Source organism: Staurois parvus, unplaced genomic scaffold, assembly GCF_062004578.1.
Source record: "Staurois parvus isolate SC_StPar_1 unplaced genomic scaffold, SC_StPar_1.0 ptg003855l, whole genome shotgun sequence".
In the NCBI taxonomy this organism is placed as follows: Eukaryota; Metazoa; Chordata; class Amphibia; order Anura; family Ranidae; genus Staurois; species Staurois parvus.
The window spans coordinates 1-23,286 of record NW_028321650.1 but is presented as its reverse complement, the minus strand read 5'-3'; the positions used below and the strand labels follow the sequence as shown (position 1 = coordinate 23,286).

Here is a 23,286-nt window from a genome sequence, read left to right as displayed (position 1 = left end):
TAGGGAAAGGTTCTAGATGAGTCGGGATAGGCAACTTCCTGTACCCCCTCCCCCCCCCCCCCTTCCAGTGTATATCCAGTGATGGAGACCCTCACATTACACACCGACCTGAGATTGTCTGATACGTCTGTACCCCGGGTGGCCAAAATCCTCGTCATGTCAGCCAGCGGCAGCTGCAGGGGAGAGTTCCCTCAACCACCGCTAAAGCCTGGGGTGGTGACATCACTCATAGCCACACCCTCTGTTGGTGCTCCCTCCTGTACCATCGTCGGTGCTCCCCCCTCTCCGTCGTCTGTGCTCCCCCCTCTCCGTCGCCTGTGCTCCCCCCTCTCCGTCGCCTGTGCTCCCCCCTCTCCGTCGCCTGTGCTCCTCCCTCTCCCATCGTCGGTGCTCCCTTTTCTCCATTATTGGTACTCCCCTCTCTGCTTTTGGAGCTCCCACGACGAAGAGAAGGGAGCACCGATGACGAAAAGGAGGGAGCACAGACGACGGAGAGGGGGGGAGCACCGACGACGGAGAGGGGGGGAGCACCGACGACGGAGAGGGGGGGAGCACCGACGACGGAGAGGGGGGGAGCACCGACGACGGAGAGGGGGGGAGCACCGATGAGGAGGTGCTCCCTCCTCCTCCGTCGTCGGTGCCCTTCCCTCTCCGTCGTCGGTGCTCCCCCCTCTACCGTCGCCGGTGCTCCCTCCCAGACGCGGACTGACCATTTGGAAACTTGGGCACTGCTCGAGGGCCCGGGGTCAGTAGGGGGCCCCATGAGATGCCCCTGGTACCATTTTCATAGGCTATTTTGAGTTTGGGCAAGGACACAGGGGCCCCATGATCCCCTATTGCCCGGGGGGCCCCATGAGTTGTCAGTCCGCCCCTGCTCCCTCCTCTCCCCTGCAACTGCTTATTGACACCAGGGGGCCGAATCATGTGACCAGACTGGAGTTACATATAGAGCGGAGGTGATCGGAGGGGCGGGGGAGGGGCGTTGTTCGGACATGTTAGGTGTAGGTTGGAATTCTACTTTAATAATCACATTTTCTCGGACGGACGCTGGCTCAGGCCGACCATCCAGCCACGTTCTCGGGGGACCGCCAGAGAGAACAATAGTGTCCATGTCAAGGCCTAACGGTCCATTATACATTTATATTCTATAACCTTCCTATGAAGAGCGATACACAGAAATCATAACCTGTATTCAGAGGAACCTCACCTCCCGGGGGGGCTGGGACTGAGCAGCTGAGCGACCTCCAGGGACGAGCAGAAAAAGGCCCAAAACAGCAGACAGGAGAAGTAATGGATCCACGTCTGAGGACAGAGAGGAAGGATTAGTGTCTGGTACTGAGGTCCGGTACTGAGGTCCGGTACTGAGGTCCGATACTGAGGTCCGATACTGGTACTGAGGTCTGGTACTGATACTGAGGTCCGGTACTGAGGTCCGATACTGGTACTGAGGTCCGGTACTGAGGTCCGGTACTGAGGTCCGGTACTGAGGTCCGGTACTGAGGTCCGGTACTGAGGTCCGGTACTGGTACTGAGGTCCGATACTGAGGTCCGGTACTGAGGTCCGGTACTGAGGTCCAGTACTGATACTGAGGTCCGGTACTGGTACTGAGGTCCGATACTGGTACTGAGGTCCGGTACTGACACTGAGGTCTGGTACTGACACTGAGGTCCGGTACTGAGGTCCGGTACTGAGGTCCGGTACTGAGGTCCGGTACTGAGGTCCGGTACTGAGGTCCGGTACTGAGGTCCGGTACTGAGGTCCGGTACTGAGGTCCGGTACTGATACTGAGGTCTGATACTGGTACTGAGGTCTGGTACTGACACTGAGGTCCGGTACTGAGGTCCGGTACTGAGGTCCGGTACTGAGGTCCGGTACTGAGGTCTGATACTGGTACTGAGGTCTGGTACTGACACTGAGGTCCGGTACTGAGGTCCGGTACTGAGGTCCGGTACTGGTACTGAGGTCTGATACTGGTACTGAGGTCTGATACTGATACTGAGGTCTGATACTGATACTGAGGTCTGATACTGGTACTGAGGTCTGGTACTGGTACTGAGGTCCGATACTGAGGTCCGATACTGAGGTCCGATACTGGTACTGAGGTCCGGTACTGAGGTCCGGTACTGAGGTCCGGTACTGAGGTCCGGTACTGAGGTCCGGTACTGAGGTCCGGTACTGAGGTCCGGTACTGATACTGAGGTCTGATACTGGTACTGAGGTCTGATACTGGTACTGAGGTCCGATACTGGTACTGAGGTCCGGTACTGGTACTGAGGTCCGGTACTGAGGTCCGATACTGAGGTGCGGTACTGAGGCGCGGTACTGAGGTGCGGTACTGAGGTCCGGTACTGAGGTCCGGTACTGAGGTCCGGTACTGAGGTCCGGTACTGAGGTCCGGTACTGATACTGAGGTCTGATACTGGTACTGAGGTCTGATACTGGTACTGAGGTCCGGTACTGAGGTCCGGTACTGAGGTCCGGTACTGAGGTCCGGTACTGAGGTCCGGTACTGGTACTGAGGTCTGGTACTGGTACTGAGGTCCGGTACTGAGGTCCGGTACTGAGGTCCGGTACTGAGGTCCGGTACTGAGGTCCGGTACTGAGGTCCGGTACTGAGGTCCGGTACTGAGGTCCGGTACTGATACTGAGGTCTGATACTGGTACTGAGGTCCGGTACTGATACTGAGTACTGATACCGAAGCCTCGAAACGGAAGCCTCTGATTGGTTGTACAGAACTGCGCCCCCGAATGGAGGAGATTGGAGGGATCACTGAATACAACTCACCGAGAGGAGGATACAGAGGAGACGAGACGGCCAATAGTGCTGATCAGAGAGGAACCCGGGAAGACTCAGCCAGAGGATGGAATGTACCAAGAATCCTGAGAGAGGAGAACAGAGATCAGAGAGCCACACAAACATCAATCATCACCTCCGACATCCACCAATGGGATCAGAGATCGAACAATCCGCAGGAGAGACTGAGCATCCCCCCCCCCCTCCCCGACTACCCAACTCTGACCCCCTCCACTTATTGTGATCATCATCTCCTGTACTGTGTCTGCAGTCTCTGGTGATCCCCCGGACTGTGTCCGCAGTCTCTGGTCATCTCCTGTACTGTGTCCGCAGTCTCCGGTCATCTCCTGTACTATGTCCGCAGTCTCCGGTCATCTCCTGTACTATGTCCGCAGTCTCCGGTCATCTCCTGTACTGTGTCCGCAGTCTCCGGTCATCTCCTGTACTATGTCCGCAGTCTCCGGTCATCTCCTGTACTGTGTCCGCAGTCTCCGGTCATCTCCTGTACTGTGTCCGCAGTCTCCGGTCATCTCCTGTACTATGTCCGCAGTCTCCGGTCATCTCCTGTACTATGTCCGCAGTCTCCGGTCATCTCCTGTACTGTGTCCACAGTCTCTGGTCATCTCCTGTACTGTCCGCAGTCTCTGGTCATCTCCTGTACTATGTCTGCAGTCTCTGGTCATCTCCTGTACTATGTCTGCAGTCTCTGGTCGTCTCCTGTACTATGTCCGCAGTCTCTGGTCATCTCCTGTACTGTGTCTGCAGTCTCTGGTCATCTCCTGTACTGTGTCTGCAGTCTCTGGTCATCTCCTGTACTGTGTCCGCAGTCTCTGGTCATCCCCTGTACTGTGTCTGCAGTCTCTGGTCATCTCCTGTACTGTGTCCGCAGTCTCTGGTCATCTCCTGTACTGTGTCTGCAGTCTCTGGTCATCTCCTGTACTGTGTCCACAGTCTCTGGTCATCTCCTGTACTATGTCCGCAGTCTCTGGTCATCTCCTGTACTGTGTCCACAGTCTCTGGTCATCTCCTGTACTGTGTCCGCAGTCTCTGGTCATCTCCTGTACTGTGTCCGCAGTCTCCGGTCATCTCCTGTACTGTGTCCGCAGTCTCCGGTCATCTCCTGTACTGTGTCCGCAGTCTCTGGTCATCTCCTGTACTGTGTCCACAGTCTCTGGTCATCTCCTGTACTGTGTCCGCAGTCTCTGGTCATCTCCTGTACTGTGTCCGCAGTCTCTGGTCATCTCCTGTACTGTGTCCGCAGTCTCTGGTCATCTCCTGTACTGTGTCCGCAGTCTCTGGTCATCTCCTGTACTGTGTCCGCAGTCTCTGGTCATCTCCTGTACTGTGTCCGCAGTCTCTGGTCATCTCCTGTACTGTGTCTGCAGTCTCTGGTCATCTCCTGTACTATGTCTGCAGTCTCTGGTCATCTCCTGTACTGTGTCCACAGTCTCTGGTCATCTCCTGTACTGTGTCCGCAGTCTCCGGTCATCTCCTGTACTGTGTCCGCAGTCTCTGGTCATCTCCTGTACTGTGTCCGCAGTCTCCGGTCATCTCCTGTACTGTGTCCGCAGTCTCTGGTCATCTCCTGTACTGTGTCCGCAGTCTCTGGTCATCTCCTGTACTGTGTCCGCAGTCTCTGACAGTCAGTGGTGATGTTGGTTGCTCTGCAGACACACAATACTTTCTGATTGGTGATCGCAGGCTCTCACATGTGATTGGTCGGCTCTGGATGCAGACTGTCTGTGTCTGGGGTCGATCATTCCCAGGTAATCCCTCCATGGCTTGCAGCCCACAGCCAATCACTGCAATCCCCCCCCATAATCAGAGGTGTGATTGGGGCCCTATGGGCCGGCTTTGGGCCCCCTAACTGATATATTTGAGGATTGGTTTTCCTCTCCCCACTCCCCAGGCCGCCCTCAGTAACCCTTTCCTCCCTGATCCTGCGGGTGGACGTCATGTCCCAGCCATTGATGTCTGAAGACGCATCACTTCCTCTTCACTTCTGAAGACGAAAAGGTCGACTTTTATCTACGGGAACTTATATTTATTAATTTTTAGAATAGCCGATCAAAAAAAAAAAAAAAAAAAATTGCAGATTTTTTTTTTTAGTTTTGTTTTTAGTAGATTAAAAAAGATGCTATTTTTTTATCAACTAAAATCAAAACAAAAAAAAAATAAAATCTGCAATTTTTGTTTTTTTAATCGACTAAAATCGAAACTAAAAAAAATAAAATGTGCAATTTTTTTTTTAGTTTTGATTTTTGTCGATAAAAAAAAAAATTGCAGATTTTTGTTTAGTTTTGTTTTTAGTAGATTTTTTATCTGCAATTTTGTTTATCAACTAAAATCAAAACAAAACAAAAGAAAAAAAAAATCTGCAATTTGTTTTTTTAATCAACTAAAATTAAAACTAAAAAAAATAAAATGTGCAATTTTTTTTTAATTGACTGAAAACTAAACTAAAAAAATCTGCAATTTTTTTTTAGTTTTGTTTAGATTTTTGTCGATAAAAAAATTGCAGATTTTTGTTTAGTTTTGTTTTTAGTCGATAAAAAAAAAATTGCAGATTTTTGTTTAGTTTTGTTTTTAGTAGATTTTTTATCTGCAATTTTGTTTATCAACTAAAATCAAAACAAAACAAAAGAAAAAAAAAATCTGCAATTTGTTTTTTTAATCAACTAAAATTAAAACTAAAAAAAATAAAATGTGCAATTTTTTTTTAATTGACTGAAAACTAAACTAAAAAAATCTGCAATTTTTTTTTTAGTTTTGTTTAGATTTTTGTCGATAAAAAAATTGCAGATTTTTGTTTAGTTTTGTTTTTAGTCGATAAAAAAAAAATTGCAGATTTTTTTTATCAACTAAAATCAAAACAAAACTAAAAAAAAATCTTTTTGATTTTAGTTTTGATCCTGCGGGTGGACATCATGTCCCAGCCATTGCTGTCTGAAGACGCATCACTTCCTGTTCACTTCCGAAGAAAACAAAAAGGTCAACTTTGATCTCCGGGCACTTTTATTTATTCATTTTTAGAATAGCCGAACAAAAAAGGAAAAAAAAAAAAAAAAAATTGCAGATTTTTTTTTTAAGTTTTGTTTGGATTTTAGTAGATTAAAAAAAAAAAATCTGCTTTTTTTTATCGACTAAAATCAAAACAAAAACTAAAAAAAAAAAAAAATCTGCAAATCTGTCGACCTTTTTGTTTTCTTCGGAAGTGAACAGGAAGTGATGCGTCTTCAGACATCAATACCTGGGACATGACATCCACCCGCAGGATCAAAACTAAAATCAAAACAAAACCAAAATTTGCAATTTTTTTTTTATCGCATAAATTCAAAAAAAAAAAAAAAAATTGCAGATTTTTTTTAGTTTTGTTTTGATTTTAGTTTTGATCCTGCGGGTGGACGTCATGTCCCAGGTATTGATGTCTGAAGACGCATCACTTCCTGTTCACTTCCGAAGAAAACAAAAAGGTTGACTTTTATCTCCAGGAGCTTTTATTTGTTCATTTTTAGAATAGCCGATCAAAAAAGAAAAAAAAAAATAACAAAAGAAAAAATTGCAGATTTTTTTTGTAGTTTTGGGTTTGATTTTAGTCGATAAAAAAAAAAAAAATCAGCAATTTTTTTTAATCGACTATCGACTAAAATCAAAACTAAAAACAAAAAAAAAAAAAGCTGCAATTTTTTGTTTTTTTTTATCGACTAAAATCAAAACAAAACTGAAAAAAAATTGCATCATTTTTTTTTTTTTTTTTTTAGTTCTGTGTCGATTTTAGTCAATTACAAAAAAAATTGCATTTTTTTATCCACTAAAATCAAAACAAAACTAAAAAAAAAAAAAAAAAAAAAAAAAGATGCAATGATTTTTTTAGTTTTGTTTTGATTTTAGTCGATAAAAAAACAAAAAATTGCAGATTTTTTTAGTTTTAGTTTTGATCCTGCGGGTGGACGTTAAGTCCCAGCCATTGATTTTTGAAGACGCCTCACTTCCTGTTCACTTCCGAAGAAAACAAAAAGGTCGATTTTTATCTCCGGGAACTTTTATTTATTCATTTTTAGAATAGCCGATCAAAAAAGAAAAATAAAGAATAAAGAAAAAATTGCAGCTTTTTTTTTTTTAGTTTTGATTGATTTTAGGCGATTAAAAAAAAAAAATCTGACATTTTTTTATCGACTAAAATCAATTGCCTAAAATCAAAACAAAAAAAAAAAAAAAATGCAATTTTTTCTTTATTTTTCTTTTTTGATCGGCTATTCTAAAAATGAATAAATAAAAGTTCCCGGAGATAAAAGTCGACCTTTTTGTTTTCTTCGGAAGTGAACAGGAAGTGAGGCGTCTTTAAAAATCAATGGCTGGGACTTGACGTCCACCCAGGGATCAAAACTAAAAAAATCTGCAATTTTTTGTTTTTTTATCGACTAAAATCAAAACAAAACTAAAAAAATAATTGCATCTTTTTTTTTTTTTTTTTTTTTAAGTTTTGTTTTGATTTTAGTGGATAAAAAAAAATGCAATTTTTTTTTGTAATTGACTAAAATCGACACAGAACTAAAAAAAAAAAAAATGATGCAATTTTTTTTTTAGTTTTGTTTTGATTGTAGTCGATAAAAAAAAAAAAAATTGCAGATTTTTTTAGTTTTAGTTTTGATCCTGCAGGTGGACGTCAAGTCCCAGCCATTGATTTTTGAAGACGCATCACTTCCTGTTCATTTCTGAAGAAAACAAAAAGGTCGACTTTTATCTCCGGGAACTTTTATTTATTCATTTTTAGAATAGCCGATCAAAAAAGAAAAAAAAAAAGCAAAAAGAAAAAAAATTGCAGCTTTTTTTTTTTTAGTTTTGATTTTAGTCAATAAAAAAAAAAATCAGCAATTTTTTTTAATCAACTAAAATCAAACCCAAAACTAAAAAAAAAATCTGCAATTTTTTCTTTTGTTTTTTTTTTTTCTTATAGATCGGCTATTCTAAAAATGAACAAATAAAAGTTCCCGGAGATAAAAGTCAACCTTTTTGTTTTCTTCGGAAGTGAACAGGAAGTGATGCGTCTTCAGACATCAATGGCTGGGACATGACGTCCACCCGCAGGATCAAAACTAAAATCAAAACAAATCTAAAAATAAAATGTGCAATTTATTTTTATTGATTGAAATCAAAACTAAAAAAAAATCTGCAAACTATTTTTTTTGTAATCGACTAAAATCAAAACAAAACTAAAAAAAAAAAAACTGCAATTTTTTTTTGTAGTTGACTAAAATCGACACAGAACTAAAAAAAAAAAAAAAATCTGCAATTTTTTTTTCTTTTGTTTGGATTTTAGTCGATTAAAAAAAAAATAGTTTTTTTTTTAGTTTTGTTTTTAGTAGATTAAAAATATATCTGCAATTTTTTTTATCGACTAAAATCAACACAAAACTAAAAAAAAAAACTGCAATTTTTTTTGTAATCGACTAAAATCAAAACAAAACAAAAAAAATCTGCAATTTTTTTTTTAGTTTTGTTTTTAGTCGATAAAAAAAATTGCAGTTTTTTTTTCTAGTTTTGTTTTGATTTTAGTCGATTACAAAAAAAATTGCAGTTTTTTTTTTTAGTTTTGTTTTGATTTTAGTCGATAAAAAAAATTGCAGTTTTTTTTTTTTAGTTTTGTTTTGATTTTAGTCGATTACAAAAAAAATTGCAGTTTTTTTTTTTAGTTTTGTTTTGATTTTAGTCGATAAAAAAAATTGCAGTTTTTTTTTTTTAGTTTTGTTTTTAGGAAAAAAAAAAAAAAAATTTGCATTAAAGAACCCCGAAATCACTTTTGCGAGACAATAGCCACCAAGGGCCCATGCGCCTTGTTCTCGAAGAGTGATCCACATTCAGACGGCTCTTCAGATACGCGTCGTTTCGCTTTCTTACCGCCAGCGTTTACTCATCGAATCCCCAAACCAGAGCGCCACAACCGGCTGCACCGCGATGCTGGCAGGGTGGCCCCGCCTGCTGAAATGGGTCGCACTCAGCAGGCGGTACGCCCATCGAAAGTGACGGGGGGGGGGTAGAATTCCTGCCACGGAGCTCAGCATGTGGGATGTGCACCCATGACTAAAGGGGTAACATTGGGGGGTGGTAAAATGCAGCTCAAACATGTTTTACTGCCCCCCCCGCTAGAGTGAATGAGCCCCACAGACCACACGGGGAGGGGGACACATACATGATAACACGGCGAGATTTCTGTACAATCACATCTGATAAAACGATAAAAATAGGAGATGGAACCTGCGCTGAGCAGACCCCCGGCCAGCACCACTCGCCTCCCCGTCCTCTGAGTCCGGACGTTGGTTGGATGGTAGCAGAAGGCCAGGCCCAGGAGCCCCAGGGCAGCGCTGCACCCACACACCACATGATAGGTGGGGGAGGGGAGGACCAGGTCCGTGCCACAATCCCTGGACGCACAGCACAGCCTCGGTAATCTCAGGGAGGCCATACACAGGATGATGGAGGATCTGGTGGGATCAGGACTGCAGGAAGACCAAAGGATGAATGATGGAGGAACCAGAGGGATCAGACAATGGAGGATCCGGGAAGACCACGCATGGAATGGTGGAGGATCTGGAGGAATCAGATAATGGAAGATCCGGGAAGACCACGCATGGAATGGTGGAGGACCTGGAGGGATCAGACAATGGAGGATCCGGGAAGACCACGCATGGAATGGTGGAGGATCTGGAGGAATCAGACAATGGAAGATCCGGGAAGACCACGCATGGAATGGTGGAGGACCTGGAGGGATCAGACAATGGAGGATCCGGGAAGACCACGCATGGAATGGTGGAGGACCTGGAGGGATCAGACAATGGAGGATCCGGGAAGACCACGCATGGAATGGTGGAGGACCTGGAGGGATCAGACAATGGAGGATCCGGGAAGACCACGCATGGAATGGTGGAGGACCTGGAGGGATCAGACAATGGAGGATCCGGGAAGACCACGCATGGAATGGTGGAGGACCTGGAGGGATCAGACAATGGAGGATCCGGGAAGACCACGCATGAAATGGTGGAGGACCTGGAGGGATCAGACAATGGAGGATCCGGGAAGACCACGCATGGAATGGTGGAGGACCTGGAGGGATCAGACAATGGAGGATCCGGGAAGACCACGCATGGAATGGTGGAGGACCTGGAGGGATCAGACAATGGAGGATCCGGGAAGACCACGCATGGAATGGTGGAGGACCTGGAATTATCAGACAATGGAGGATCTGGGAAGACCACGCATGGAATAGTGGAGGACCTGGAGGGATCAGATGAAGGAGGATCCAGGAAGACCACGCATGGAATAGTGGAGGACCTGGAGGGATCAGATGAAGGAGGATCCAGGAAGACAACGGAACAGAGAATCTGGGAAGACAACGCATGGAATGGTGGAGGATCTGGAGGAATCAGACAATGGAGGATCCAGGTAAACCATGGAACGAATGATCCTGGAAGACCATGGAACGGAGGACAGGGGAAGACCATGGAATGGAGGATCCGGGAAGACCATGGAATGGAAAATCCAGGAGGACCATGAAAAGGAGGATCCAAGAAGACCATGGCACAGAGGACTTGTGAGGACCATGGAATAAAGGATCTGGAAGAACCATGGCATGAAGGATCCAGAAGGATCATGGAATGGAGGATCAGGGAGGACCATGGAATGGAGGATCCAGGATGACCATGGAATGGAGGATCCAGGAGGACCATGGAATGGAGGATCCAGGAGGACCATGAAATAGAGGATCAGGGAGGACCATGGAATGGAGGATCCAGGAGGACCATGGAATGGAGGATCAAGGAGGACCATGGAATGGAGGTTCAGGGAGGACCATGGAATGGAGGATCAGTGAGGACCATGGAATGGAGCATCCAGGAGGACCATGGAATGGAGGATCCAGGAGGACCATGGAATGGAGGATCAGGAAGGACCATGGAATGGAGAATCATGGAGGACCATGGAATGGAGGATCAGGGAGGACCATGGAATGGAGGATCCAGGAGGTCCATGGAATGGAGGATCAGGGAGGACCATGGCATGGAGGATCCAGGAGGACCATGGAATAGAGGATCAGGGAGGACCATGGAATGGAGGATCAGTGAGGACCATGGAATGGAGGATCCGAGAGGACCATGGAATGGAGGATCAGGGAGGACCATGGCATGGAGGATCCAGGAGGACCATGGAATAAAGGATCTGGGAAGACCATGGAATGGAGGATCAGTGAGGACCATGGAATGGAGGATCCAGGAGGACCATGGAATGGAGGAACAGTGAGGACCATGGAACAAAGGATCAGGGAGGACCATAGAATGGAAGATCAGGGAGGACCATGGAATGGAGGATCCAGGATGACCATGGAATGGAGGATCCAGGAGGACCATGGAATGGAGGATCAGAGAGGACCATGGAATGGAGGATCAGTGAGGACCAAGAAAAGGAGGAACAGTGAGGACCATGGAATGGAGGATCCAGGAGGACCATGGAATGGAGGATCCAGGAGGACTATGGAATAGAGGATCAGGAAGGATCATGGAATGGAGGATCATGGAGGACCATGGAATAGAGGATCAGGGAGGACCATGGAATAGAGGATCAGGGAGGACCATGGAATGGAGGATCAGGGAGGACCATGGCACGGAGGAGCCGGGAGGACCATGGAATAGAAGATCAGGGAGGACCATGGAATGGAGGATCTGGGAGGACCATGGAATGGAGGATCTGGGAGGACCATGGAATGGAGGATCAGGGAGGACCATGGCATGGAGGATCCAGGAGGACCATGGAATAAAGGATCAGGGAGGACCATGGAATGGAGGATCAGTGAGGACCATGGAATGGAGGATCCAGGAGGACCATGGAATAGAGGATCCAGGAGGACCATGGAACCGAGGATCAGGGAGGACCATGGCATGGAGGATCAGTGAGGACCATGGAATAGAGGATCAGGGAGGACCATGGAATGGAGGATCCAGAAGGACCATGGAATTGAGGATCCAGGAGGACCATGGAATGGAGGAACAGTGAGGACCATGGAATAGAGGATCAGGGAGGACCATGGAATGGAGGATCCAGAAGGACCATGCAATAGAGGATCCGGGAGGACCATGGAATGGAGAATCAGGGAGAACCATGGAATGGAGGATCAGGGAGGACCATGAAATGGAGGATCAGGGAGGACCATGGAATGGAGGATCCGGGAGGACCATGGAATGGAGGATCAGGGAGGACCATGGCATGGAGGATCCAGGAGGACCATGGAATGGAGGATCCGGGAGGACCATGGAATGGAGGATCCGGGAAGACCATGGAATGGAGGATCCAGGAGGACCATGAAATAGAGGATCAGGAAGGACCATGGAATGGAGGATCATGGAGGACCATGGAATAGAGGATCAGGGAGGACCATGGAATAGAGGATCAGGGAGGACCATGGCATGGAGGATCCGGGAGGACCATGGAATGGAGGATCAGTGAGGACCATGGAATAGAGGATCCGGGAGGACCATGGAAAGGAGGAGCCGGGAGGACCATGGCACGGAGGAGCCGGGAGGACCATGGAATAGAGGATCAGCGAGGACCATGGAATGGAGGATCAGCGAGGACCATGGAATGGAGGATCCGGGAGGACCATGGAATGGAGGATCATGGAGGACCATGGCATGGAGGATCCAGGAGGACCATGGAATAAAGGATCAGGGAGGACCATGGAATGGAGGATCAGTGAGGACCATGGAATGGAGGATCCAGGAGGACCATGGAATAGAGGATCCAGGAGGACCATGGAATGGAGGATCAGGGAGGACCATGAAATGGAGGATCAGGGAGGACCATGAAATGGAGGATCAGGGAGGACCATGAAATGGAGGATCAGGGAGGACCATGGAATGGAGGATCAGGGAGGACCATGGAATGGAGGATCAGGGAGGACCATGGAATGGAGGACCATGGAATGGAGGATCGGGGAGGACCATGGAATGGAGGATCGGGGAGGACCATGGAATGAAGGATCGGGGATTACTATGGAATGGAGGATCGGGGAGGACTATGGAATGGAGGATCAGGGAGGACCATGGCACGGAGGATCAGGGAGAACCATGGAATGGAGGATCAGGGAGGACTATGGAATGGAGGATCGGGGAGGACTATGGAATGGAGGATCGGGGAGGACCATGGAATGGAGGATCAGGGAGGACCATGGCACGGAGGATCAGGGAGAACCATGGAATGGAGGATCAGGGAGGACCATGGAATGGAGGATCAGGGAGGACCATGGAATGGAGGATCCGGGAGGACCATGGAATAGACAATAAGGGAGGACCTTGGAATGGAGGATCAGGGAGGACCATGGAACGGAGGATCCAGGAGGACCTTGGAATGGAGGATCAGGGAGGACCATGGAATGGAGGATCAGGGAGGACCATGGAATGGAGGATCAGGGAGGACCATGGAATGGAGGATCAGGGAGGACCATGGAATGGAGGATCAGGGAGGACCATGGAATGGAGGATCAGGGAGGACCATGGAATGGAGGATCCGGGAGGACCATGGCACAGAGGATCCAGGAAGACCACATATGGAATTATGGAGGATCTGGAGGGGTACAATTGTACTCATTGAATTATCTCACAACAATTCTGTGGGGGGGTGTCACAGGAGGCCGGAAGTGATAATAAATCTCAGTAATGATGTCACAGGGACAGGAAGTGAGGGGAAATCTCAGTAATGAGGTCACAGGGGCTGGAAGTTATGAGAAATCTTAGTAATGAGGTCACAGGGACAGGAAGTGAGGGGAAATCTCAGTAATGAGGTCACAGGGACAGGAAGTGAGGGGAAATCTCAGTAATGGGGGTCACGGGGACAGGAAGTGAGGGGAAATCTCAGTAATAGGGGTCACAGGGAAAGGAAGTGAGGAAAAATCTCAGTAATGGGGGGGTCACAGGGACAGGAAGTGAGGAAAAATCTCAGTAATGGGGGTCACAGGGACAGGAAGCGAGAGGAAATTTCAGTAATGGGGGTCACAGAGACAAGATGTGAGGAGAAATCTCAGTAATAGGGGTCACAGGGACAGGATCTGAGGAAAAATCTCAGTAATGGGGGTCACAGGGACAGGAAGTGAGGGGAAATCTCAGTAATGGGGGTCACAGGAACAGGAAGTGAGGGTAAATCTCAGTAATGGGGGTTACAGGGACAGGAAACAAGGTGAAATCTCAGTAATAGGGGTCACAGGGAAAGGAAGTGAGGGAAAATCTCAGTAATGGGGGTCACAGGGAAAGGAAGTGAGGGAAAATCTCAGTAATGGGGGTCACAGGGACAGGAAGTGAGGGGAAATCTAAGTAATGGGGTGTCACAGGGACAGGAAGTGAGGGGAAATCTCAGTAATGGGGTCACAGAGACAAGATGTGAGGAGAAATCTCATTAATGGGGGTCACAGGGAAAGGAAATGAGGAAAAATCTCAGTAATGCGGGGGGGGGGGGGGTCACAGGGACAGGCAGTGAGGAAAAATCTCAGTAATGGGGGTCAAAGGGACAGGAAGTTTAGGGGAAATCTCAGTAATAGGGGTCACAGGAACAGGATCTAAGGAAAAATCTCAGTAATGGGGGTCACAGGGACAGGATCTGAGGAAAAATCTCAGTAATGGGGGTCAGAAGGACAGGATCTGAGGAAAAATCGCAGTAATGGGGGTCACAGGGACAGGAAGTGAAGGGAAATCTCAGTAATGGGGGTCACAGGGACAGGAAGTGAGGAGAAATCTCCGTAATGGGGTCACAGGGACAGGAAGTGAGGAAAAATATCAGTAATTGGGGGTCACAGGGACAGGAAGTGAGGGGAAATCTCAGTTATAGGGGTCACAGGGACAGGAAGTGAGGGGATATCTCAGTAATGGGGTCACAGGGACAGGAAGTGAGGAAAAATATCAGTAATTGGGGGTCACAGGGACAGGAAGTGAGGGGAAATGTCAGTAATGGGGTCAAAAGGACAGGAAGTGAGGGGAAATCTCAGTTATGGGGTCACAGGGAGAGGAAGTGAGGGGAAATATCAGTAATGGGGGTTACAGGGACAGGAAGTGAGGGGAAATCTCAGTAAAGGGGGTCACAGGAACAGGAAGTGAGGGGAAACGTCAGTAGTGGGGTCAGAAGGACAGGACGTGAGGGGAAATCTCAGTAATGAGGGTCACAAGGACAGGAAGTGGAGAGATATCTAAGTAATGGGGGTCACAGGGACAGGAAGTGAGGGGAAATCTCAGTAGTGGGGGTCACAGGGACAGGAAATTAGGGGAAATCTCAGTAATGGGGTCACAGGAAAAGGAAGTGAGGGGAAATCTCAATAATGGGGTTTACAGGGACAGGACGTGAGGGGAAATCTCAGTAATGGGGGTCACAGGGACAGGAAGTGAGGGGAAATCTCAGTAATGGGGGTCACAGGGACAGGAAATGAGGGGAAATCTCAGTAATGGGGTCACAGAGGCAGGAAGTGAGGGGAAATCTCAGTATTGGGTTTCACATGGACAGGAAATGAGGGGAAATCTCAATAATAGGGGTCACAGGGACAGGAAGTGAGGGGAGATGTCAGTAATGGGGTCAGAAGGACAGGAAGTGAGGGAAAATCTCAGTAATGGGGGTCACAGGGACAGGAAGCGAGGAGAAATCTCAGTAATGGGGGATCACAAGGACAGGAAGTGAGGAGAAATCTCAGTAATGGGGGTCACAGAAACAGGATGTGAGGGGAAATCTCAATAATGGGGTCACAGGGGCAGGAAGTGAGGGGAAATCTCAGTAATGGGGTCACAAGGACAGGAAGTGAGGAGAAATCTCAGTAATGGGGGGTCACAAAGACAGGAAGTGAGGAGAAATCTCAGTAATGGGGGTCACAGGGACAGGAAGTGAGGGGAAATCTAAGTAATGGGGTGTCACAGGGACAGGAAGTGAGGGGAAATCTCAGTAATGGGGTCACAGAGACAAGATGTGAGGAGAAATCTCATTAATGGGGGTCACAGGGAAAGGAAATGAGGAAAAATCTCAGTAATGCGGGGGGGGATCACAGGGACAGGTAGTGAGGAAAAATCTCAGTAATGGGGGTCAAAGGGACAGGAAGTTTAGGGGAAATCTCAGTAATAGGGGTCACAGGAACAGGATCTAAGGAAAAATCTCAGTAATGGGGGTCACAGGGACAGGATCTGAGGAAAAATCTCAGTAATGGGGGTCAGAAGGACAGGATCTGAGGAAAAATCGCAGTAATGGGGGTCACAGGGACAGGAAGTGAAGGGAAATCTCAGTAATGGGGGTCACAGGGACAGGAAGTGAGGGGAAATCTCCGTAATGGGGTCACAGGGACAGGAAGTGAGGAAAAATATCAGTAATTGGGGGTCACAGGGACAGGAAGTGAGTGGAAATCTCAGTTATAGGGGTCACAGGGACAGGAAGTGAGGGGATATCTCAGTAATGGGGTCACAGGGACAGGAAGTGAGGAAAAATATCAGTAATTGGGGGTCACAGGGACAGGAAGTGAGGGGAAATGTCAGTAATGGGGTCAAAAGGACAGGAAGTGAGGGGAAATCTCAGTTATGGGGTCACAGGGACAGGAAGTGAGGGGAAATCTCAGTAATGGGGGTTACAGGGACAGGAAGTGAGGGGAAATCTCAGTAAAGGGGGTCACAGGAACAGGAAGTGAGGGGAAACATCAGTAGTGGGGTCAGAAGGACAGGACGTGAGGGGAAATCTCAGTAATGAGGGTCACAAGGACAGGAAGTGGAGAGATATCTAAGTAATGGGGGTCACAGGGACAGGAAGTGAGGGGAAATCTCAGTAGTGGGGGTCACAGGGACAGGAAATTAGGGGAAATCTCAGTAATGGGGTCACAGGAAAAGGAAGTGAGGGGAAATCTCAATAATGGGGTTTACAGGGACAGGACGTGAGGGGAAATCTCAGTAATGGGGGTCACAGGGACAGGAAGTGAGGGGAAATCTCAGTAATGGGGGTCACAGGGACAGGAAATGAGGGGAAATCTCAGTAATGGGGTCACAGAGGCAGGAAGTGAGGGGAAATCTCAGTATTGGGTTTCACATGGACAGGAAATGAGGGGAAATCTCAATAATAGGGGTCACAGGGACAGGAAGTGAGGGGAGATGTCAGTAATGGGGTCAGAAGGACAGGAAGTGAGGGAAAATCTCAGTAATGGGGGTCACAGGGACAGGAAGCGAGGAGAAATCTCAGTAATGGGGGATCACAAGGACAGGAAGTGAGGAGAAATCTCAGTAATGGGGGTCACAGAAACAGGATGTGAGGGGAAATCTCAATAATGGGGTCACAGGGGCAGGAAGTGAGGGGAAATCTCAGTAATGGGGTCACAAGGACAGGAAGTGAGGAGAAATCTCAGTAATGGGGGGTCACAAGGACAGGAAGTGAGGAGAAATCTCAGTAATGGGGGTCACAGGGACAGGATGTGAGGGGAAATCTCAGTAATGGGGTCACAGGGACAGGAAGTGAGGAGAAATCTCAGTAATGGGGGTCACAGGGACAGGAAGTGAGGAGAAATCTCAGTAATGGGGGTCACAAGGACAGGAAATGAGGGGAAATGTCAGTAATGGGGGTCACAGGGACAGGAAGTGAGGGGAAATCTCAGTAATGGGGTCACAGGGACAGGAAGTGAGGAGAAATGTCAGTAATTGGGGTCACAGGGACAGGAAGTGAGGGGAAATCTCAGTAATGGGGTCACAGGGACAGGAAATGAGGAGAAATCTCAGTCATGGGGGTCACAAGGAAAGGAAATGAGGGGAAATGTCAGTAATAGGGTCACAAGGACATGAAGTGGGGAGAAATCTCAGTAATGGGGTCACAGGGATAGGCATTGAGGGGAAATGTGGTGTACAGGAGAACATTGTGGGGGTCTCTTTGCCCCCCATACATGAAGAGCCCACCATCTGGTTGTCAGATTCCCGTTCGAGGATCCATGGAGGGCACTGGCCCGTGTTATTAGGACGGTAGGCTGTTGTCTCTCACAGGTGACAGGTCCTCTTTATCATTTATAAAGGTTCTATAGGAAGTCCCCACCACAGAACTCTCAGGGGAAATCTCAGTAATGGGGGTCACAGGGACAGGAAGTGAGGGGAAATCTCAGTAATGGGGGTCACAGGGACAGGAAATGAGGGGAAATCTCAGTAATGGGGTCACAGAGGCAGGAAGTGAGGGGAAATCTCAGTATTGGGTTTCACATGGACAGGAAATGAGGGGAAATCTCAATAATAGGGGTCACAGGGACAGGAAGTGAGGGGAAATGTCAGTAATGGGGTCAGAAGGAAAGGAAGTGAGGGAAAAATCTCAGTAATGGGGGTCACAGGGACAGGAAGCGAGGAATCTCAGTAATGGGGGATCACAAGGACAGGAAGTGAGGAGAAATCTCAGTAATGGGGGTCACAGAGACAGGATGTGAGGGGAAATCTCAGTAATGGGGTCACAGGGACAGGAAGTGAGGAGAAATCTCAGTAATGGGGGTCACAGGGACAGGAAGTGAGGGGAAATCTCAGTAATGGGGTCATGGGGTCACAGGGACAGGAAGTGAGGAAAAATCTCCGTAATGGGGGTCACAAGGACAGGAAATGAGGGGAAATGTCAGTAATGGGGTCACAAGGACATGAAGTGGGGAGAAATCTCAGTAATGGGGTCACATGGACAGGCATTGAGGGGAAATGTGGTGTACAGGGGAATATTGTGGGGGTCTCTTTGCCCCCCATACATGAAGAGCCCACCATCCGGTTGTCAGATTCCAGTTCCCAGGATCCATGGAGGGCACTGGCCCGTGTTATTAGGACGGTAGGCTCTTGTCTCTCACAGGTGACAGGTCCTCTTTATCATTTATAAAGATTCTATAGGAAGTCCCCACCACAGAACTCTGCCCGCACCCAACATGGCGCCGGCGGCCTCTCCGCCCACCCCGTGACGTCAATAGCGCGCTCTTGACTTCTCCTCAGACGTCATCGGGTGCGCGCCCCCCGGAGGAGCAGGAAAGATGGCGGCCTTCGGTGTCCTGAGCTACGAGCAGAGGCCCCTGAAGAAACCCCGGCTGGGGCCCCCCGATGTCTACCCGCAGGACGCCAAACAGAAGGAGGCGAGTGAGGGTCCCCGGGAGGAGGGAGGGCAGGGGGGTCCCAGGATGGCCCCCCCACATTATACTACAGGGAGGGGGGCTGGGGGCCACAGAAAGACAAACTGTCATCAGAGGGGAGGAGCCAAGGACTGCAGTGTCCCCATATATACCATATACAGGGGGTCACCCCTCCCTGGGAGCCAATCATTGGCTGTGCCTAGGCTCAGGTGACGTCATCAGGCTGCTGCAGGCAGGAGGAGGCATTTCCTCAGTCTCCCCTCCCCCAGTGATCAGACTGTACATTGTAACTTTGTAGAAGGAGGAGGAGTCATTTCCTCAGTCTCCCCTCCCCCAGTGATCAGACTGTACATTGTAACTTTGTAGGAGGAGGAGGAGGAGTCATTTCCTCAGTCTCCTCCCCCAGTGATCAGACTGTACATTGTAACTTTGTAGGAGGAGGAGGAGTCATTTCCTCAGTCTCCTCCCCCAGTGATCAGACTGTACATTGTAACTTTGTAGGAGGAGGAGGAGTCATTTCCTCAGTCTCCTCCCCCAGTGATCAGACTGTACATTGTAACTTTGTAGAAGGAGGAGGAGTCATTTCCTCAGTCTCCCCTCCCCCAGTGATCAGACTGTACATTGTAACTTTGTAGAAGGAGGAGGAGTCATTTCCTCAGTCCCCTCCCCCAGTGATCAGACTGTACATTGTAACTTTTGGGGTGGAGGTGGTGGTATTGGAGGTGGTGGTATTGGGGTTATCTGGGGTTGGGGGGGGGGTGCAGGCATTGGTGTGATGGGGGGTGCATGTAATGGGGGGTGGTGGTAATGGGGGGTGGTGTTTGCAGGTATTGGGTTTATGGGGGGTGCAGGTATTAGGGTGATCTGAGTTCAGGGGTGGGGGGTGCAGACATTGGGGGGTGCAGGTAATGGGGGGTGGGGGTTGCAGGTATTGGGGTGATCTGAGGTGGGGGTGTGCTGGTATTGGGGTGATGGGGGGGGGTGCAGGTAATGGGGGGTAGAGGGTGCAGGTATTGGGTTGATGGGCACTGGGGGGGTGCAGGTATTGGGGTGATGGGGGGGTGCAGGTATTGGGGTGATGGGCGGTGGGGGGGTGCAGGTATTGGGGTGATCTGAGGTGGGGGTGTGCTGGTATTGGGGTGATGAGGGGGGGGGTGCAGGTAATGGGGGGTAGAGGGTGCAGGTATTGGGTTGATGGGGGGGTGCAGGTATTGGGGTGATGGGCGGTGGGGGGGGGTGCAGGTATTGGGGTGATCTGAGGTGGGGGGGGTGCAGGTATTGGGGTGATGGGGGGGTGCAGGTATTGGGGTGATGGGCGGTGGGGGGGGTGCAGGTATTGGGGTGATCTGAGGTGGGGGGGTGCAGGTATTGGGGTGATGGGCGGTGGGGGGTGCAGGTATTGGGGTGATGGGCGGTGGGGGGTGCAGGTATTGGGGTGATGGGCGGTGGGGTGTGCAGGTATTGGGGTGATCTGAGGTGGGGGTGTGCAGGTATTGGGGTGATCTGAGGTGGGGGTGTGCAGGTATTGGGGTGATCTGAGGTGGGGGTGTGCAGGTATTGGGGTGATCTGAGGTGGGGGTGTGCAGGTATTTGGGTGCTGGGGGGGTGGGGGGTGCAGGTATTGGGGTGATGGGCGGTGGGGGGTGCAGGTATTGGGTTGATGGGCGGTGGGGGGTGCAGGTATTGGGTTGATGGGCGGTGGGGGGTGCAGGTATTGGGGTGACCCTTGATTGGGGTGTCATTCTGTGTAACGGTGACATGTGTGTTGTCAGGACGAGCTGACGGCTCTGAATGTGAAGCAAGGATTCAACAACCAGCCGGCCGTCTCCGGAGATGAACACGGCAGTGCCAAGAATGTCAACTTCAATCCGGCTAAGGTCTGTGTTTCGGCTCGGGGTCAGAATCCTCCTTTAACCCCCCCCCCACACTTTATGCCGTAGCCCCCCTTCTCCCCCCCCACACTTTGTGCCGTAGCCCCCCTTCTCCCCCCCCACACTTTGTGCCGAAGCCCTCCTTCTCCCCCCCCACACTTTGTGCCGTAGCCCCCCTTCTCCCCCCCCACACTTTGTGCCGTAGCCCCCCATCTCGGCGGTGTGCGCTCCATACACCATCCTCTGTTTCCTTCTCCCCCGTCTCGGCGGTGTGCGCTCCATACACCATCCTCTGTTTCCTTCTCCCCCGTCTCGGCGGTGTGCGCTCCATACACCATCCTCTGTTTCCTTCTCCCCCGTCTCGGCGGTGTGCGCTCCATACACCATCCTCTGTTTCCTTCTCCCCCGTCTCGGCAGTGTGCGCTCCATACACCATTCTCTGTTTCCTTCTCCCCCGTCTCGGCAGTGTGCGCTCCATACACCATTCTCTGTTTCTCTCTGTAGATCAGCTCCAACTTCAGTAACATCATGGCGGAGAAGCTGCGGTGCAACACTCTGCCGGACACGGGCCGGAGGAAACCTCAGGTCAACCAGAAGGACAACTTTTGGCTGGTGACGCCTCGTTCCCAGAACTCCATACATAACTGGTTCACCGATCTGGCCGGAACCAAACCCCTCACACACCTGGCCAAGAAGGTGAGTGCGCGTCGCCTGTGATTGGTCCATACAGGACGCGGATATCCGAAAATGTCCAGGAACCCAATGCGGCCAATCCAGCGTCCCGCTTCTAAGTGTTTTCTTCTTGCCTCTTGGACGGACAGGTCCCTATATTCGGGAAGAAGGAGGAGGTGTTCGGTTACCTGGCCCGATATTCGGTGCCGGTCATGCGGGCGGCCTGGCTGGTAAAGATGACCTGCGCGTATTACGCCGCCATTACTGAAACCAAAATGAAGAAGAGGCACGTGATGGACCCCATCATAGGTAAGGTGGGCGATGGGCGTACGGCCGCTCTCCTCTGTCCATGGGCGGTACTTACCTGTCCCCTCCGCCTCTTACAGAATGGACGCAGATCATCACCCGCTACCTGTGGGAGCAGCTGCAGAAGATCGCAGAGTTCTACCGGCAGGCCACTGGGGGCTGTGGCCCTCCGTCCGGACCGGCTCCTCCGGAGGTGGAAGTAGCGCTGAAGCAGTGGGAATACAACGAGAAGCTGGCCATGTTCATGTTCCAGGTCAGGGCTGGTGGATTTCCTGCTAGATAGATATTTCCACAGTGACGGCCCCCCTGCGACTTCCAGGATCCCAAATTAACCACCTCACGTCCGCCCGTTGTATATAAACGGCCAGATGGTGGCAGTGCAGGGGCGGGTGGATGTTTATAAATGGCCTCCCCGCACCCTGCTTGTGCGCGCTCCCTGGAAGCGCGCAGGACCGCGATCCGCTGCCCGCTGTGTCCTCCGGGCACAGTGGAACACCGTTCGTTGGACACAACCTCTCTGCGAGGTCCTGATCATGTGATCACTGATTGGCCAGTCAGCGATCACATGAATAGTAGTAAACTGTCACTTCCTGACATTACTACTAGTGAAATTTGTGAATGATCACAGAGATCACATGGTACAGGGCCAGAACACTGATCGCTGTACAGGACCTCTGTGCGAGGTCCCGATCATGTGATCACTGATTGGCCAATCATGATCACATGAACAGTAATAAACTGTCACTTCCTGACATCATTGCTTACTATGTGTGAATGATCACAGAGGTCACATGGTACAGGGACAGAAGACCGATCGCTGTACAGGACCTCTGTGTGAGGTCCCGATCATGTGATTAGTGATTGGCCAATCAGTGATCACATGAATAGTAGTAAACTGTCACTTCTGACATCATTGCTTACTACTAGTGAAATGTGTGAATGATCACAGAGGTCACATGGTACAGGGCCATTCACAGCAGCCTTGTACCATGTGACAAGCTGTGACCAATCACAGCTCTCACAGTATTTCTCAATGGCTGCAGGAATGCAGCCAGAGAGAAGGAGAAATGATTCCTCTTACAGCCTTTATGGGTGGAAAAGCAATCAGTGTAAAAAAAAAATCATAACCCCCCACAAGTAGTACAGTGTCACCATGGTGACCCCACACTGCTAGGGTGACAGTATGTAAAAAAAGAAAAAAAAACAAATAAAAAAATGTTTAAAAATTATATTTTTGGTTATAAACTAATTTGTTTTTTTTTTACTAAAGCGATAACGGGATAAATTTGGGCCGAGATTTACGATGAAATATTATTTATTTGCAAAATTTTATAAGAAAAAAACTTTTTTTCAAAAATTTTGGACCTTTTCATTTACATAGCGAAAAAAAAAAATCCCAGCGGTGAATAAATACCACCAAAATAAAGTTTTATCTGTCTCAAAAAAATGCTAAAAAATTAATGTGGGTGCAGTGTTGCATGACCGCGCAATTGTCATTCAAAGTGTGATAGCGCTGAAAGCTGAA

The 23,286-nt window shown here is 48.9% G+C and overlaps 2 protein-coding genes across 2 annotated transcripts in view; one reads left to right on the top strand and one right to left on the bottom strand.

Annotated features, from left to right (window-relative positions):
• LOC149427340 (G protein-coupled receptor 143-like) overlaps positions 1–9,258 on the bottom strand; it is a 33,371-nt gene extending 24,113 nt beyond the window's left edge. Inside the window, exons 1-3 of the mRNA XM_089668114.1 lie at positions 9,051–9,258; positions 2,787–2,881; positions 1,208–1,302 (exon numbers count right to left, since the gene is read on the bottom strand). Coding sequence (XP_089524240.1) covers positions 1,208–1,302; positions 2,787–2,881; positions 9,051–9,258 — 398 coding nt within the window. The remainder of the gene's footprint in view (positions 1–1,207; positions 1,303–2,786; positions 2,882–9,050) is intronic.
• A 9,532-nt stretch (positions 9,259–18,790) lies between these two features.
• LOC149427339 (mediator of RNA polymerase II transcription subunit 12-like) lies at positions 18,791–22,014 on the top strand (the record flags this gene model as incomplete). Its single annotated transcript, XM_089668113.1, has 5 exons — positions 18,791–18,915; positions 20,685–20,789; positions 21,288–21,479; positions 21,605–21,764; positions 21,842–22,014. Coding segments are annotated over exons 1-5 (729 nt in total), but the record flags the coding sequence as incomplete, so codon positions are not given.
• Between the last annotated feature and the right edge of the window lie 1,272 nt (positions 22,015–23,286).